The sequence below is a fragment of the Eurosta solidaginis genome, chromosome 4, assembly GCF_040869045.1.
Source record: "Eurosta solidaginis isolate ZX-2024a chromosome 4, ASM4086904v1, whole genome shotgun sequence".
NCBI classification, from domain to species: domain Eukaryota; kingdom Metazoa; phylum Arthropoda; class Insecta; order Diptera; family Tephritidae; genus Eurosta; species Eurosta solidaginis.
In genome coordinates, this window is record NC_090322.1 from 182,485,915 (window position 1) to 182,500,480 (window position 14,566).

Here is a 14,566-nt window from a genome sequence, read left to right on the forward strand (position 1 = left end):
TATTTGGTTTATTACCAAATATATTGGCGATCCTGCCAACGATCCTGCGCGAATCTTTTATTATTAATGACTGTAATGATTACGAAAATTTTCATTCGCCACCGTGGTGTGATGGTAGCGTGCTCCGCCTATCACACCGTATGCCCTGGGTTCGCACCCCGGGCAAAGCAACATCAAAATTTTAGAAATAAGGTTTTTAAATTAGAAGAAAATTTTTCTAAGCGGGGTCGCTCCTCGGCAGTGTTTGGCAAGCGCTCCGGGTGTATTTCTGCCATGAAAAGCTCTCAGTGAAAACTCATCTGCCTTGCAGATGCCGTTCGGAGTCGGCATAAAACATGTAGGTCCCGTCCGGCCAATTTGCAGGGAAAACCAAGAGGAGCACGACGCAAATTGGAAGAGAAGCTCGGCCTTAGATCTCTTCGGAGGTTATTGCGCCTTACATTTATTTTTTTTATTTTAATTTTTAATTAAAATGCATTTATTATCCGAATCTACATATATCTGTCCGTGCTTGTGATAAATGATTTTTTGAACAAAAAATTTCGCAATTTTAAGGTAACTACTCCGTCATATTTACAACGACTTAAATGGTTGTGCGAAACAGACTAAACGAACAGCTATCAGTTTGTTTACTTAAAATCCAATTTGGAAATACATTCGGCATCAACAAAAAAACAAAAATTATTTGAGAATCAACACTTAAAACAGAAACAAAAAATTATAATTTTAGTGATTATAATACGAAGCTATTATTAACTTTAAAAGTATTTCTTTGTGAAAGTGCCTAATCATTTACTATTTTGAAAATAAGTGAAACTCCATAGACATTCGTAGATGTGACCGTGTGGAAACACCCAAAAACGGAAACCAAATTTTAGCAGATTTGATGAACAAAATAGTTTAATTAATTGTTAAAACTTTTAAAGAAACAATAAAACAATTAAAGAGTAAAATCATGGTACCATAATTGTAGATCGCACATCGATTAAAAAAAAAAAATGAAACTTTAATATACTTCAATTAGGAAACAATATTTTGTGCAAATTGCATATAACAGTCGCTGTAAATTGTATATACGAAACAAAAACAAAAAATAAGTGCGGACAATCAAATAAAAATATAAAGTACTTATAACAGAAATTTACTAGTAGACATGCTATGAATTCTATGCAACATAATTAAAAGTAAAATTTGTCTACGATTTGTTAATTAATAAAGAACTTTAAAAACAACAATCTACGCTTAAAAACAACGGTTGAGTTATCCACTTCACTACAACAAGAGCTATTACAACAATTTTACGCACAATACACACAAGAATGCCAATGTTGCTAACACAAATGCTGCTAACTCGGGCGCTTCTGTTATTGCTATCAATGCTAGTGCCAATGCTGCTAACGCTAACGCTGTTAATGCTGCTGTTATGGGTAATAATTCTGCTAACACCCACCTAACTTTTCCTTCCAAAAGCAAATCTGCTAGAGCAAATACCAATGCTAAGTCGAACCCTGCAGCTGAAGCCAATGCCGCTGCAAGCACTAATACTAGATTACGCCCTGCTAATGCTACTGCCGCTGTTGCAAATTCTGCTGATATGAGTAGTGCTACGGATTCTGTTGATGCTTCTGGCCCTGCTGCAAACACTCTTAATAATGTGGATAGTGCTACTGTTGGCCGTCAAACTACCGGTGAAAGGAATAGCCTTAGGAGGACCATAATTCATGGCTGCAATGGGAGCACCGAGCTCGAGGCTGTTGTTAAAAAGAAATGGGTTCACATTTCCTCCTTCAGGCCGACGGTCTCCGAAAAAAAATATCATTGATTTTGTCTCAAAGTATGCTGGAATTGACCGCAAACATCTTTCATGCCGTAAGCTAGTGATAAATGGTGTTCCACTCGATAGCCTGGAGAGCATACATTTCAAGCTCGGAGTCACTACTGCTTTGTATGACAGTCTTTTAAACCCTAACGTTTGGCCAGCTGACGTCAACGTTCGGTCCTTTCAGCAATTTGAAAGTCAGTCTAATAACACCTAGCTCTTATAAATCGCTCAACGCTGAACGAGCTACCCATCCAGTTGACAGAGCGGGTAGATCACTGAAAATTTATTTCCAAAATATAGGCGGCATGCGCACAAAGGCGATAGATGTTCTCCTGTCCTCATCTCGGATGGACTACGATGTTTACGTTCTCGTCGAAACTTGGCTTAATGAGGACTTCTTCGATGAAGAGTTTTTCGATCCTACAACTTATCGCAAAGACCGAGATTATATCAAAACAGGGCTGAGAAAAGGTGGTGGTGTTTTGATCGCAGTAAAAAGAGGCTTACGTACCTCAGTCATTGAATTACTTCACCGAGATTCCCTAATCGATCAGCTGTGTGTCCGAATCTCTGGCTCTTCGTGTTATACGCTCATCTGCTGTTCATACATACCGCCAAACAGTTGTGACAGTCTATATAGTGCTCACATCGAAAATATTGTCAACCTTTGGGGAACTAATGCTGATGCTAATTTTTGTATTCTTGGCGATTATAATATGCCGGACATCACATGGCTGAATTTACAGAATAATGGCATTTTAACTCCTACAAATGTTACGCGCTTACATGAAATTAATCTCATTGATAGTTTTTTAAGTTGTGATCTTATCCAAATTAATCATTTATTTAGGTTGCTTGATCTTTTGTTTGTGGACGAAAATTTAATATTTGAACTGTCTGAGAGTACTCTCCCATTATGCGCGTCCGATAAACATCATGTTCCGCTTGCTATATTTATTCAATACTTTGATGCGATTCCCGTTTCTACTCTCGCGGACAATCTTTCTTTGCACTTCCGCCGAACTAATTTTGAGGAGCTTAATAATGCCTTCCTCGATGTAACTTGGGAAAATCTATTTAATTCTCAGGACGTCAGCGCTTGCTACGATACCTTCCTGTATAAGTTGTGTGAGATCTTTAATATCAAGGTGCCTCCTCTTGGGCCAAAACTATACAAACTGCCTTGGTACAACCAAGCTCTAAAAAATTTAAAAAATAAACGAAATAAGTATAACAAGTTGTATAGGGCTAATACTACGGATACGTTCCTCCAGGAGCAATATACAACTAGTGTGAAACAGTTTAACGTTATCGATAAATTTCTGTATAACCAGTATATGGGAAGGCTCGAAACGGATCTAAAAGTAAATCCTAAGGCTTTTTGGAATTTTATTCGCTCCAAACGTGGCTTTTCTAATATTCCCACTTGCATGCACTTTAATGGCAAGTGCGCGCAGTCTCTGGATGATTCTGTTGAACTCTTTGCTGAATTCTTTAAATCTAATTTTGAAGGTGATGTTGCTGTTCCGAATCTGCTCTCTGCTGTCAATGAACGATTGGATTTTGGATCGCTCACGATCTCCAATACTGACGTTGGCAATGCTAAGTTAACACTAAAGCCCTCACTGAAATGCGACAGTGATGGCGTCTGCGCGTATGTTCTGAAGCACTGCAGTGTATCTTTATGTTCACCTCTTTGCTACATCTTTAATTTGTATCTCTCATCTGGCATTTTATAGATAGATGGAAATGTGCTTCGATAACACCGATTTTCAAAACCGGGAATAAAAACAAACTATAGGCCTATTGCTAAACTTACTGTTTGTTCGAAACTTTTCGAAAATATAATTAAAGATAAACTATCCTGTATAATCAAACGCATTGTTGAACCCAATCAACATGGTTTTACTGCCGGACGCTCTACTGTCACTAACTTGGCGTCTTTCTCGGATTTTTGTATATCCGCATTTAAGGATGGATCTCAAATTGATGTTATATACACGGACTTCTCGAAGGCCTTCGACAAGGTCTCTCACCAGATTATTTTATATAAACTTGAGTGTATTGGCTTTCACTCTGTGTTTTCAAGCTGGTTGAAATCCTACCTGACGAATAGACTCTTGTGTGTTAAGATCGAAAATCTTAAGTCCCACTCATTTGTCGCAACATCTGGAGTGCCTCAGGGCAGTATTCTCGGTCCACTCCTATTTGTGCTTTTCATAAATGATATTGGTTCCTGCTTCAAAAACTCCAGTTTTCTGCTATTTGCTGATGATCTTAAAATTTTCCGTAGAATTAATGCCCCTTCGGATTCCTGCCTTCTGCAAAGTGACCTTAATAATGTGGATGATTGGTGTCGCGCCAATAATCTTTTCTTAAATGTTAAAAAATGCTTTAGTATGTCTTTCTCAAAATTCATGAGTTACTATTCTTCGTTGTACTCTATTTCAGGCATCCAGTTGGCGTCAATTAACGAACATGTTGATCTAGGCGTTGTCTTTGACTCAAAATTCACATTCACCAATCACATATGTTATGTGCTCCCAATGGCCTACAGGAACCTTGCTTTTCTTCGCAGATATGCAAGGGACTTTAAAGATCCGTATACTAAGAAAGCCTTATATATATCGTTAGTGCGCTCCAAAATTGAATATGCTTCCAATATCTGGAACCCCATCTACAGTAATCATTCGGCCAGAATAGAAAGAGTTCAAAGAAAGTTTGTCCGTTTTGCTTTGAACTCCATACATTTTGATAACCCGCTGCCTTCTTATTCTTCTCGTTGTCAACTGATCAATCTGCAATCACTTGAAGCGAGGATAACGGTGCACTTGGTTATGTTTGTGTATGACTTAATTTTGGGCTCTTTGGACTGTGCGACTCTTCTTGAGAAAATATCGTTTAATGTGCCGCAAAAAAATTTGCGCGTATTCCTGCCTTTTTACTTGAGTTCTTGTAGAGCAAATTACTTTTATTTTAGCCCAATTTTCCGCGCCCTTACTGAATTAAATAAAATCTCTACTAAATATCTACTAAATACATTCAAGGCTTCCTTTGTCTTACTCTTTACATAATGTTGTACCTAATGTATATGTTTAATACCTATATTTATTTTATTTTTAATATGTTATTGTATCTAGTCTGTAAGATTCTTGATCATAGACTGAATTAATAATAAACTATACTAAGAACGGATTTAAAGTATAAGACATCACGATGAAAATGATGAGATTTATAGAGAAAACAACAAAGCCATTGCATAAACAGCAACAACGATGTATTTAATTGTTATCACGTCCAAAAACGCAATTGATTCCGACTTATCTTGGTTGGTTGATTTGATCCAAAATACAGCAATTGATTCCCTTAAAATCTCTACAATCATCAATCAACTACTTATTAATTTTAATATTTTTTTTATTAAATTTAATTTTATGTAAGTATAATTTTTATTTTAATATTAAATTTAAAATTTTCAATTATAATTTAAATTAAAATTTTAAACCCTTTAAATTTTCTAATTTATTTTAAGATTATTTTTATATTTCAACAAATTTATATAAATTATTTAAATTTACTTATTTAATTTTTATATAAAAATAAATATTTTATTTAAATTGTTAACTCCCTTTCCAAAAAAAATTCTTAAATGTTTTCTAATTTTCAAATTTTTCATTTAAATTTTTTTTCATATGGTTCTACGTTCACCAATACGAACTCGTAATTTTACAAATTCAGAAAAAATAACACAATGGCTTCAAATACAACTCAAAATTCTAACATTAATACAACAAAAAAAAACATCATCTCTAATATAACACAAGATACTTCAACACAAGATAACTTTACAAATATTTCTTCTACTAAATCTATTTAATTACCACAATTTTGACAAGAATCTCCCAATGCCTAGTTTTTACTTGTTGAAGGACAATTTGAAATTAACAATATCAATGATGATAATTTAAAATTTCAAAATGTTTTAGTTTCTCTTCAACGAGATACCATATCAAAAATTTTAGACGTTATCAACCCTCCTTTTTTCAATAAATATAATACAATCAAAAAAATTTGTTGTGAAAGATTTTCTCTTAGTGAAGAGAAACGATTAGAGCAATTATTTTCAAAAACTGAACTTGGTGATCATTCACCATCTGAATTATTCAGATTTATGAAATCACTTACAGGTACTGACTCCATTGTAAGTCAAGAATTACTTTTCAAATTATGGATTCGTAAATTGCCACAAGAAATACAAATCCATTTAACTCCTAGTAACAATCAAAATAAAGATGAAGTAATTATATTAGCTGACAAACTTTTTGATTTAATCAACGAACCTCATTCTTCCAAACCTATAGTTTCGAGTATAAATAATAATATTTTAGAACAATGCGTTAAAAATTTAACTGAATTAACTACAGCTATTACTACGGCTATTATACAGAAATTTTTCAAACAATCGTAATTTTAATTCACAAACAAATATTTGTTGGTATCACAAAAAATTTAAGAATAACGCTCTTAAATGGATACCCCCATGCAATTTTAATCAAAATCATAATTCAAATTCTGAACAAAATTTAAAGTGAAACTATTCATTGTGACGATGACGGATAATGAAACTATTATTAAACCTACTCGTCGCCTATTCATATTTGATAAATTCAATAAACTTAATTTTCTTATCGATACCGGCGTAGTTGTACCAGTTATTCCTTTTTCTAAATTTAAAATTTATAAAAGAAATTCGGATATTACTTTGACTGCAGCAAACGGTTCTTCAATTGAAACTTTCGGTACAAAACTACTTAAAATTGATTTAGGTTTAAGAAGTGATTTTGAATTACCATTCATTATTGCGAACATTGATACACCAATTTTAGGAGAAAACTTTTTAGAAAAATTCGGAATTTATTGTCAATATTAAAAATAAAGAAATAATGGATTCTACTACAAAAATTAAAGTAGCTGGATTTTCTAATATTTTCTCACTCAAAATTCCTATTGTCGAAAATAAGTTTTCAAAATTGCTTAATGAATTTCCGTCTATTACTTGTGAACCAGATTATACTAAAAAAGTTAACACCATATGGTTCACAGGATAGAAGCAAAAGGTATTTTACCATTTTCGAAACCCAGACGTCTTGATCCAATCAAACTTAAAATTGCTAAAGCTGAATTTGAATTTTTAGTTAAAACGGGTATATGCAGTCCCTCAAATTCTCCTATTGCATCTCCACTTCATCTCGTTCCTAAAAAAGAACCAAATGATTGGAGACCTTACGGAGACTATCGAAGACTTAATTTTATTACTACACCAGATCGGTATCCTTTACCACATATCCACGATTTAACAATTGATTTAAAAAACAAACCATTTTTTTCCAAAATTGATCTTGTGCGTGCTTACCACCAAATTCCAATGGCAGAAGAAGACATCCATAAAACTGCAATAACTACCCCTTTTGGAATGTTTGAATTCGTAAGAATGCCTTTCGGTTTACGAAACAGTGCTCAAACTTTCCAACGCTTTATTAATGAAGTATTTTCTGATTTCGAAATGTATTTACATACATTGATGACATTCTTATTGCCAGTGATAATGAAGATCAACATATAAATCATTTAAAATCAGTTTTCAAAAGACTTGAAAAATATAATTTAAATATCAAACCTTCAAAATTTACTCTCGGTGTAAATAAATTAAATTTCTTCAGTTACGAAATTTTAGGCGAAGGCATTAAATCATCTTTAGATCGAATTGAAATTATAACAAATTTTGAAAAACCAATTTCTATAAATAAGTTACAAAAATGTTTAGGTATGATAAATTACTATCACAGATATATTAAAATGTTAGCAACAGAACTTAGTCCTCTGTATGAAATGTTAACACATGCAATTAAAAACAAATTCAAACAATTAAATTGCACAAATGAAACCATAGCAGCTTTCGAAAATGTTAAAAAACTTTTTGCTAAAAATACTTTACTCACACATTTCGACAAAAATGGTACTTTATCATTAGCAGTAGATGCATCAAATGTTGCTATTGGAGCAGTTCTTCAACAAACTAGCAATAATATACTAGAACCCTTAGCTTATTTTTCAAGAAAATTAACTACAACAGAAACTAAATATTCAACATTTGATCGTGAACTTTTGGCAATTTATAATTCAATTAAACATTTTAAACATTTTCTTGAAGGTAGAACTTTTACAATTTATACTGATCATAAACTTTTAATTCATGTTCTAAATTCTAAAGTAGATAGATCTCCTCGTCAAATACGTCATCTTGAATATATTGCTCAATTTACAAATGATATTCAATATATACGTGGAAAAGACAACATAGTTGCCGACACACTTTCCCGTATTCCAGAAATAAATGCAATTTCAACTCAAGATATAAATTTAGAAACTTTATATAAAGAACAACAAACTGATACATTTTTACAAAAAACCATTTCTAATCAAAATTCGAAAAATAATTTAAAAGAAATTCATACTCAAGTTATTAATTTAAACAAATGGTGTGATATTTCTCTACAACCTTTCGACCTTATGTTCCACATTCTATGAGAAGAATTATATTTGACAAAATTCGCTCATTCAGCCTTATTGTAAACTTCATGTGAATAAATCAATCCCATGAATTTTTTATTTCCCATGAACAAAAAATTCGTATCGTTAATTTCATGTGAAACAATCCTTATATTCGAATTTCGAATATGCTATTGTGAACATCACTCATGTTTTGTTTAAAAATTTTTGCAGAAAAAATTGCTGTTGTGTAGTCAAACATTTTTATTTTTGCGTTAAATATTAAAATTGTAATGATTAGTGCTTACTTGCGCCTTTGTTTAATTGAAGAAGAAACTAATACCAGTCAGCAATTGGCTGAACGAGTGTCCAGGAGGATATTACGCGACAAGTGTAATCCCCTTGAATTACCTAATGCAAGGTAAACATGCAAATTATTATACTCGTAAACCAAATAAATAATCGCGTTTTAACTTTTTATACATAGATTTCACCAATTGTATAGAATACACAAGCCGGCGTTCAAATATTTGTTGGATGTATTGCACAGTGGTCTGCCAGTGGCACGTAAACGTTTTGCAATAGACATAGTCGTAAAGCTTTCAGCTGCTCTAAGATTTTTTGGTGAAGGAGCATACCAAAAAGGAGTAGGGAGGTAAGTGGATGTTGGCTTATCGCAGTCAAGTTTTAGCCATGTCTTGTCTGAAGTATTGAATGTTTTTGAGGAGTGCCTTTGCAATCAGTGGATAAAATGGCCTACTAAAGACGAAATGCGTGAAATTGCTTTGGATTTTCATCAACAATTTTATATCCCAGGCATTATTGGCTGCATAGATGGCACACACGTTAGAATTATAGGCCCTAGGAATAATAAAAACTTATATTATAACAGAAAAGGTTACTATAGTATGAACGTTTTGCTGGTAGATTGGTAAAATTTGTGTATGCTTTTACACATGTTAATAATTTTATCTGCAGGTATGTGATAACAAAATGGCAATAAGATACGTCGATGCAACAAACGCTGGAGCCTGCCATGACTCATTAATTTGGAATACAAGAGAATTGAGGGTTTCAATGGAGCAGGATTACTTGCTAGGCACTAGAAATGTTTGGCTGCTAGGGAAAATTTTAATGAAATCTGTAAGTGCCAAAATCAAATTTTGTTCATAGGCGACGCTGGATATCCACTGGAGCCTTGGTTGCTAACACCCCACAGATCAGCGGAAGAGGGCTCCACAGAAAGCAAATTTAATGAGGTTCATGCACGTGGACGTAACATTGTGGAAAGGACCAATGTCGTCTTAAAAAATAGATGGAGGTGTGTACTAGGAGCCAGGGAGCTACATTATCCGCCTAAGAAAGCAGCTCAAATTACTAATGTCTGTTGCGCGTTGCACAATATATGCTTAAAGTATAGGTGCGATGACACACCTTTTATTTCAAATAGAGCTTCTCAACCGGAAATTTCTGAACACGTGCAGTTTGAAGAATCGGAATCGCATTCATCATACCTCAATGAGGCCAAGCGTATTAGAGCAAATATAGGCAATTGCCTTATGTAAATTTATGACAAAATGTTTTTATAATTGAATAACACTCTTCAAAGAAATGTCTGATTTGTATTAGCTCAAAAGCGGCTTTATTGTTAATCTTGCTTTACCAATTTGAAAAAATAAAGTACATAAAATTAATTTTTTTACAAAAACGTTCGAAACATTCTAATTAATGCCTAAGCTTTTCTTTGCAGCTAGTATTTTCAAATTTTGAACCTCGATTTGGCTGTTTATAAGTATGAGTTTACGGTCAACTTCAATTTTTCTGAGCCGTTCAATTTCCGAATTGTGGCGTTTTGTTTCGAGTTTTCGAGGCCTTGGTTTAATTCCTTTAAGTGGCCTTCTATTTCAGTATAGTGATGACTCTGGATTTCCAAGCCCTTTCTGACGTTGTCATTCATTTCTTTTTGAACATCTAGTTCAATATTTAAAGCTCCGCAGGGTTAATTTTTTTGCGAGTTTGCTGGCTGGTTTTTTGTGCAGGCAAAGCACTTTCCCTTTGCGTGTCACCGGCAGTTTCGGTGCTATTTTCGTCCAAGCAATTGTCCATGCAACTAAATTCTACTTCAGAGTCCTCACTAGAGCTGTTGTCTTCATCACTACTGTTATTTTCACGTTGCTTACTAGTTGATTTCGTTGCATTCAAACCAAAAGGCTTGCCATCTTCGACACCTTCCGCAGCTGCTACTGACGCAGTTATATCCAAAATTGACTGTTCTAATACAGAAAAAACATTTTGCTTGCAAGGTCCTCCACCGGTCTTTTTCTATTTTTGGTATTTTCGACAGCCTTGTTTCGTACGTATCATTTTTGAACAATCCAAACCTGTAAGCAATGGCTATATAAATTATGGCACATTCCATAGCCACATTGCATTGATAGTCACCTTTTTCCATTCGGAGATTGATTTTGATGGTGGGCCCATGCTATTGAGGGAATTGTTCAATTTCTTCCAAAAAGCCAGCACTTTATCTTTATTTTTTTTTTGGAAGCCCTTCCCTATTTCAAGATTTTCGGTCATAGTGCTTACCAAGAAAGTCAACTGAGTTTTGTTTATAGACCTAATGTGATATAAAATAATTCTTAACTAAGTTTAATAAGCAAGAAACAATCCTTACATTTTATCGAGTGTTGTGCCCCTTTTCAGTTTTGCGAACAAATTCCATAGTGTACAAGTACAAGTGTGTTGACTTCTTTCTGACAGGCACTCGCTTAAGTAGGCATAACAGGAAAATCTGGGTTGCCATTGTTGTTTCGGTTGAAAAAGGTCAATTAGGGTTCTGTGCAGAGACGTAAAAGATTGAAACAGGGTTTATGTAGTCACAAAAGTGTTGCTCCTGTTCCACAGCATTTTAATTTTATATCATTGCGAAAAGTGTTCAGTTCAGAGTTATTGATTTTCATTAAAAGTTTAATTTATTACGGAGGGTTACTCCTTTAATTGTAAAAGCAGAGAAAACGTAGAGTTTTTCAAATTATTGTGAAAAACTTTTTAATTTGAATTTCTGTACCCAAGTTCACTATGAAAACTGAAAAATGTACACTTATTGAAAACTCATTTGCACACACAATTTACACTTTGAATTTAATTGTGTTTTTATGCACAAAATTTTGAAACTAAAAACAAAATTTTCATTTGTCAGAAAAAATAAAGAAAAAACTGCGTAATGTCAAAAAACCCTATCGAAATACAAACTGGCTTGTTTGTTTTTAATGAACTACGTTGAATTTTTCTTGCATTTCGTTAGTTTTTTCAAATATAGTTCACATACTTTCACCAGTATTGAAACCTTATTGGCTCCCTCGACAAAAAATATAAGAGAAAATACAAGAAAAATACATAGAAAATGAAGTAGCGTCATATAGGAGTTTGATTTGTTTGCAATTACAGCACCATTATATTTGCAGGAGGCTTTCACAGCTACAAAAATTAAGGCGGATTTAAACAGACGCTTTGGTTGTGTAGCATTCATTAATTCATCTGTTGGGCGAAGTATCGAAAAATTTACATAAATGCTTTGGTTGCGTGCCTACGCTAAATTATATTTCAAAAAACTAACGAAATACAAGAAAAATACAACCTTTCATTAAAAACAAACGAGCCAGTTTGTTTTTCGATAGGTTTTTTTGACTTTCGGCCGTTTTTTCTTTATTTTTTTCAGACAAATGAAAGTTTTTTTTTTAGTTTGAAAATTTGGTGCATAAAAACACAATTAGAATCAAGTTTCTTGTGAAAAAAGTGAACCATTAGAGAAAGAAATAATTTCCGCGTGTTATTTGCATTGTTTTATTGCTAAAAATGTTAATGTAAAAATAAAATGTAAAACATAAACAAAAACATGACAAACTCGCTAATTATGGGGAAATAGTGGCCTCGCTTTTTCATGATAGAATTTTTTTTTGTGTTTTGAAGTTCCGATAAAGTTTCGTTAGTTTTTTTAGCTTGAAATCCAAGCAAAAATAAAGTAGTGTCATATATGCTTTTTAAGTGACCAAAGCGTTTTACATAATTTTGCCCTTATGCATTTGTGTAAACAGCCTTAGAAGTGAAATTTTTCCATGTTTCACGTGTGGCGCTTTATATTTTGACTCTAATTTAAATAAATTTTGCTTTCCGTTTGTTTCCGCATTGTTGCAGGCTACAAATCTAGTATTCTTATTTCCGCGGAAATATATGCAACTATTACATCTGTAAATACTACAAAGTTTTATTTAACTATTAAATGCAACTCAGCTTGAAGTACTCTTACGTACCAAAAATGCAACTCTAGACGTGAGATTTGCATCAGGTGAGTGAGGCTGTTTGTAGTTTTGACGTTTATCGCTTAGTTGACACACTTTGTATAGGTACACTATGACAAATTCTATACATTCACGTGGAAAAAATTTGTTGACGGTTAGGGTAATTTTTCGAAAATGGGAAATTTTTCACATGTGAAGTTCACAACGAGAAATAACCAATGTGGGAATTTTTCCATTGCGAATTGCATTCACGCGAAGTTTACAATAGCTATCATCCAGTGGCAAAATCCTGAGCCAGATAAATAATTTTGCATGTAAATGCAACAACAACGATTTGAGCCAGATAAATCCAGATAGAAGTCTGGTTCAATTTGTGAGCCAGATAATTTGTTAATTACTTATTTTTAGGTTGGCAACGCGGCTTTAAATATACTATAGTATATGTAATATGTTATAACACCCCTATTATGAACTCATACGATACACGATAAACGCTTGCAATCTGTTATACCGTATTATGAAATAAATTCTAGCGTGTAAAACCCGATCGTTAGTGTTTATCGTTTATCGTGGTATTGCCATACGCATCAACTGTTCGTTATAAATTTTTGCACGATACGTTGGGAGCTATTTAAATAAAAGTAAATGTAAAATTATTACAAAATCCAAAGGACCCAACTAAACCCTCATTCCCAACACTCTGTTGCAACACCCTGGGCAAGAAGCCTTGAAGTGGCACAAACCTTCAAAATATTTGGGATGGATGCCCTATTTTTATGGGCGCGCAAACTGACTTCTACCACTGTTAAGACATACTCTGAAATCTATTTTGTTTATTAAACTTTTTTTACTCTTAGTATGTCAAGTACTTACAGTGTAGAGTTTATTTCAAGCAGATTGGAAGCATCTCTCAATTTTCTTTTTTCTATGGCTTTATGCAAGTTTCGTCAATTTGTTCATTTGAGTTTCTATAAAAGCAACATACATACATAGGTAGCAGAAAACATTTTATTATTACAGCTTTTAAAAACTTTTGCCACTTTTACGTACAAGGAAATTGAATTGTTAGTATTTACGTTTTGTTTTGCTATCTGTTTCGTATAGATTCACAAAAATTTGTAAACAAAACTCTGCCGTCATTCACAATAGTACATCTATCGGGCGTGTGGAAATCGCAATATGAAAGCTGATTTTTTACGATACGCTAGCAAGCGTTTATCGTCTATCGTATGAAAATTCATAATAGGGGTGCTAGTTTTTCAAAAATGATGAAGATGTCGCTGCTTAGCCTTTCGCCGTATGAGTTAAATGAAAAACAGCGGCGACATCTGCCTACCACATTTCACGTGTGCGAAAATTTCACGACATCTGCTTCTCAAGTCTCTCAATGATCCAGAGCATTCCCGTGAGAATTGAGCGTGAGCCGAAGCTGTAAAACTCACTGAAAAACGGCAATTAACTCTGTGCCAAATTTAATTTAAATCGGTTATGCCGTTCCCGAGAAAGTCCGGCTATACAAAGTTATTAGATATTTACTGATTGGCAACGAACAATTGTTTGGAAAATTTAGCAGGCAGCCTTCACCAACCGATAAATCAATCGACTAATCCGAAGAGTCACATCCTCTACTACGAAACGTCAAAAAGAAAACGTCAAACGTCATCTTCTTCACGCTTCTTCTTCTTATAGCAGCACATTCGTGCGATTTGCATTTTTCACCGCGTGTGCGTTTTGTGCAGAAGAATACATTTTCCTGATTTAATTTTCACAAAAACAATTTAAAAATTTAATGTAATAATAGAAATTTCATTGCGCAAGTTTCAACAACAGTGTAGTGTAGTTAGTGTGTGTATTTTAGAGAATTCTGAGAACTTGAAGTGTAAAGGACGCGGACTTC

At 33.7% G+C, this 14,566-nt stretch overlaps 1 protein-coding gene and 1 long non-coding RNA gene across 2 annotated transcripts; one reads left to right on the top strand and one right to left on the bottom strand.

The window, feature by feature from the left end:
• Nucleotides 1–8,617: 8,617 nt before the first annotated feature.
• On the top strand, nt 8,618–9,943 carry LOC137248385 (uncharacterized). Its single transcript, XM_067779305.1, has 3 exons — nt 8,618–8,792; nt 8,859–9,026; nt 9,350–9,943. Exons 1-3 carry the CDS (start codon nt 8,665–8,667, stop codon nt 9,372–9,374), a joined length of 321 nt encoding a protein of 106 aa, XP_067635406.1. The 5' UTR covers nt 8,618–8,664; the 3' UTR covers nt 9,375–9,943.
• A 171-nt stretch (nt 9,944–10,114) lies between these two features.
• Nucleotides 10,115–11,094, bottom strand: LOC137248386 (uncharacterized). The gene is made up of 3 exons (XR_010952168.1): nt 11,046–11,094; nt 10,814–10,988; nt 10,115–10,752 (listed from the first exon to the last, which is right to left on the bottom strand). It is a non-coding gene; the product is annotated as an uncharacterized lncRNA (long non-coding RNA).
• Nucleotides 11,095–14,566: the final 3,472 nt, after the last annotated feature.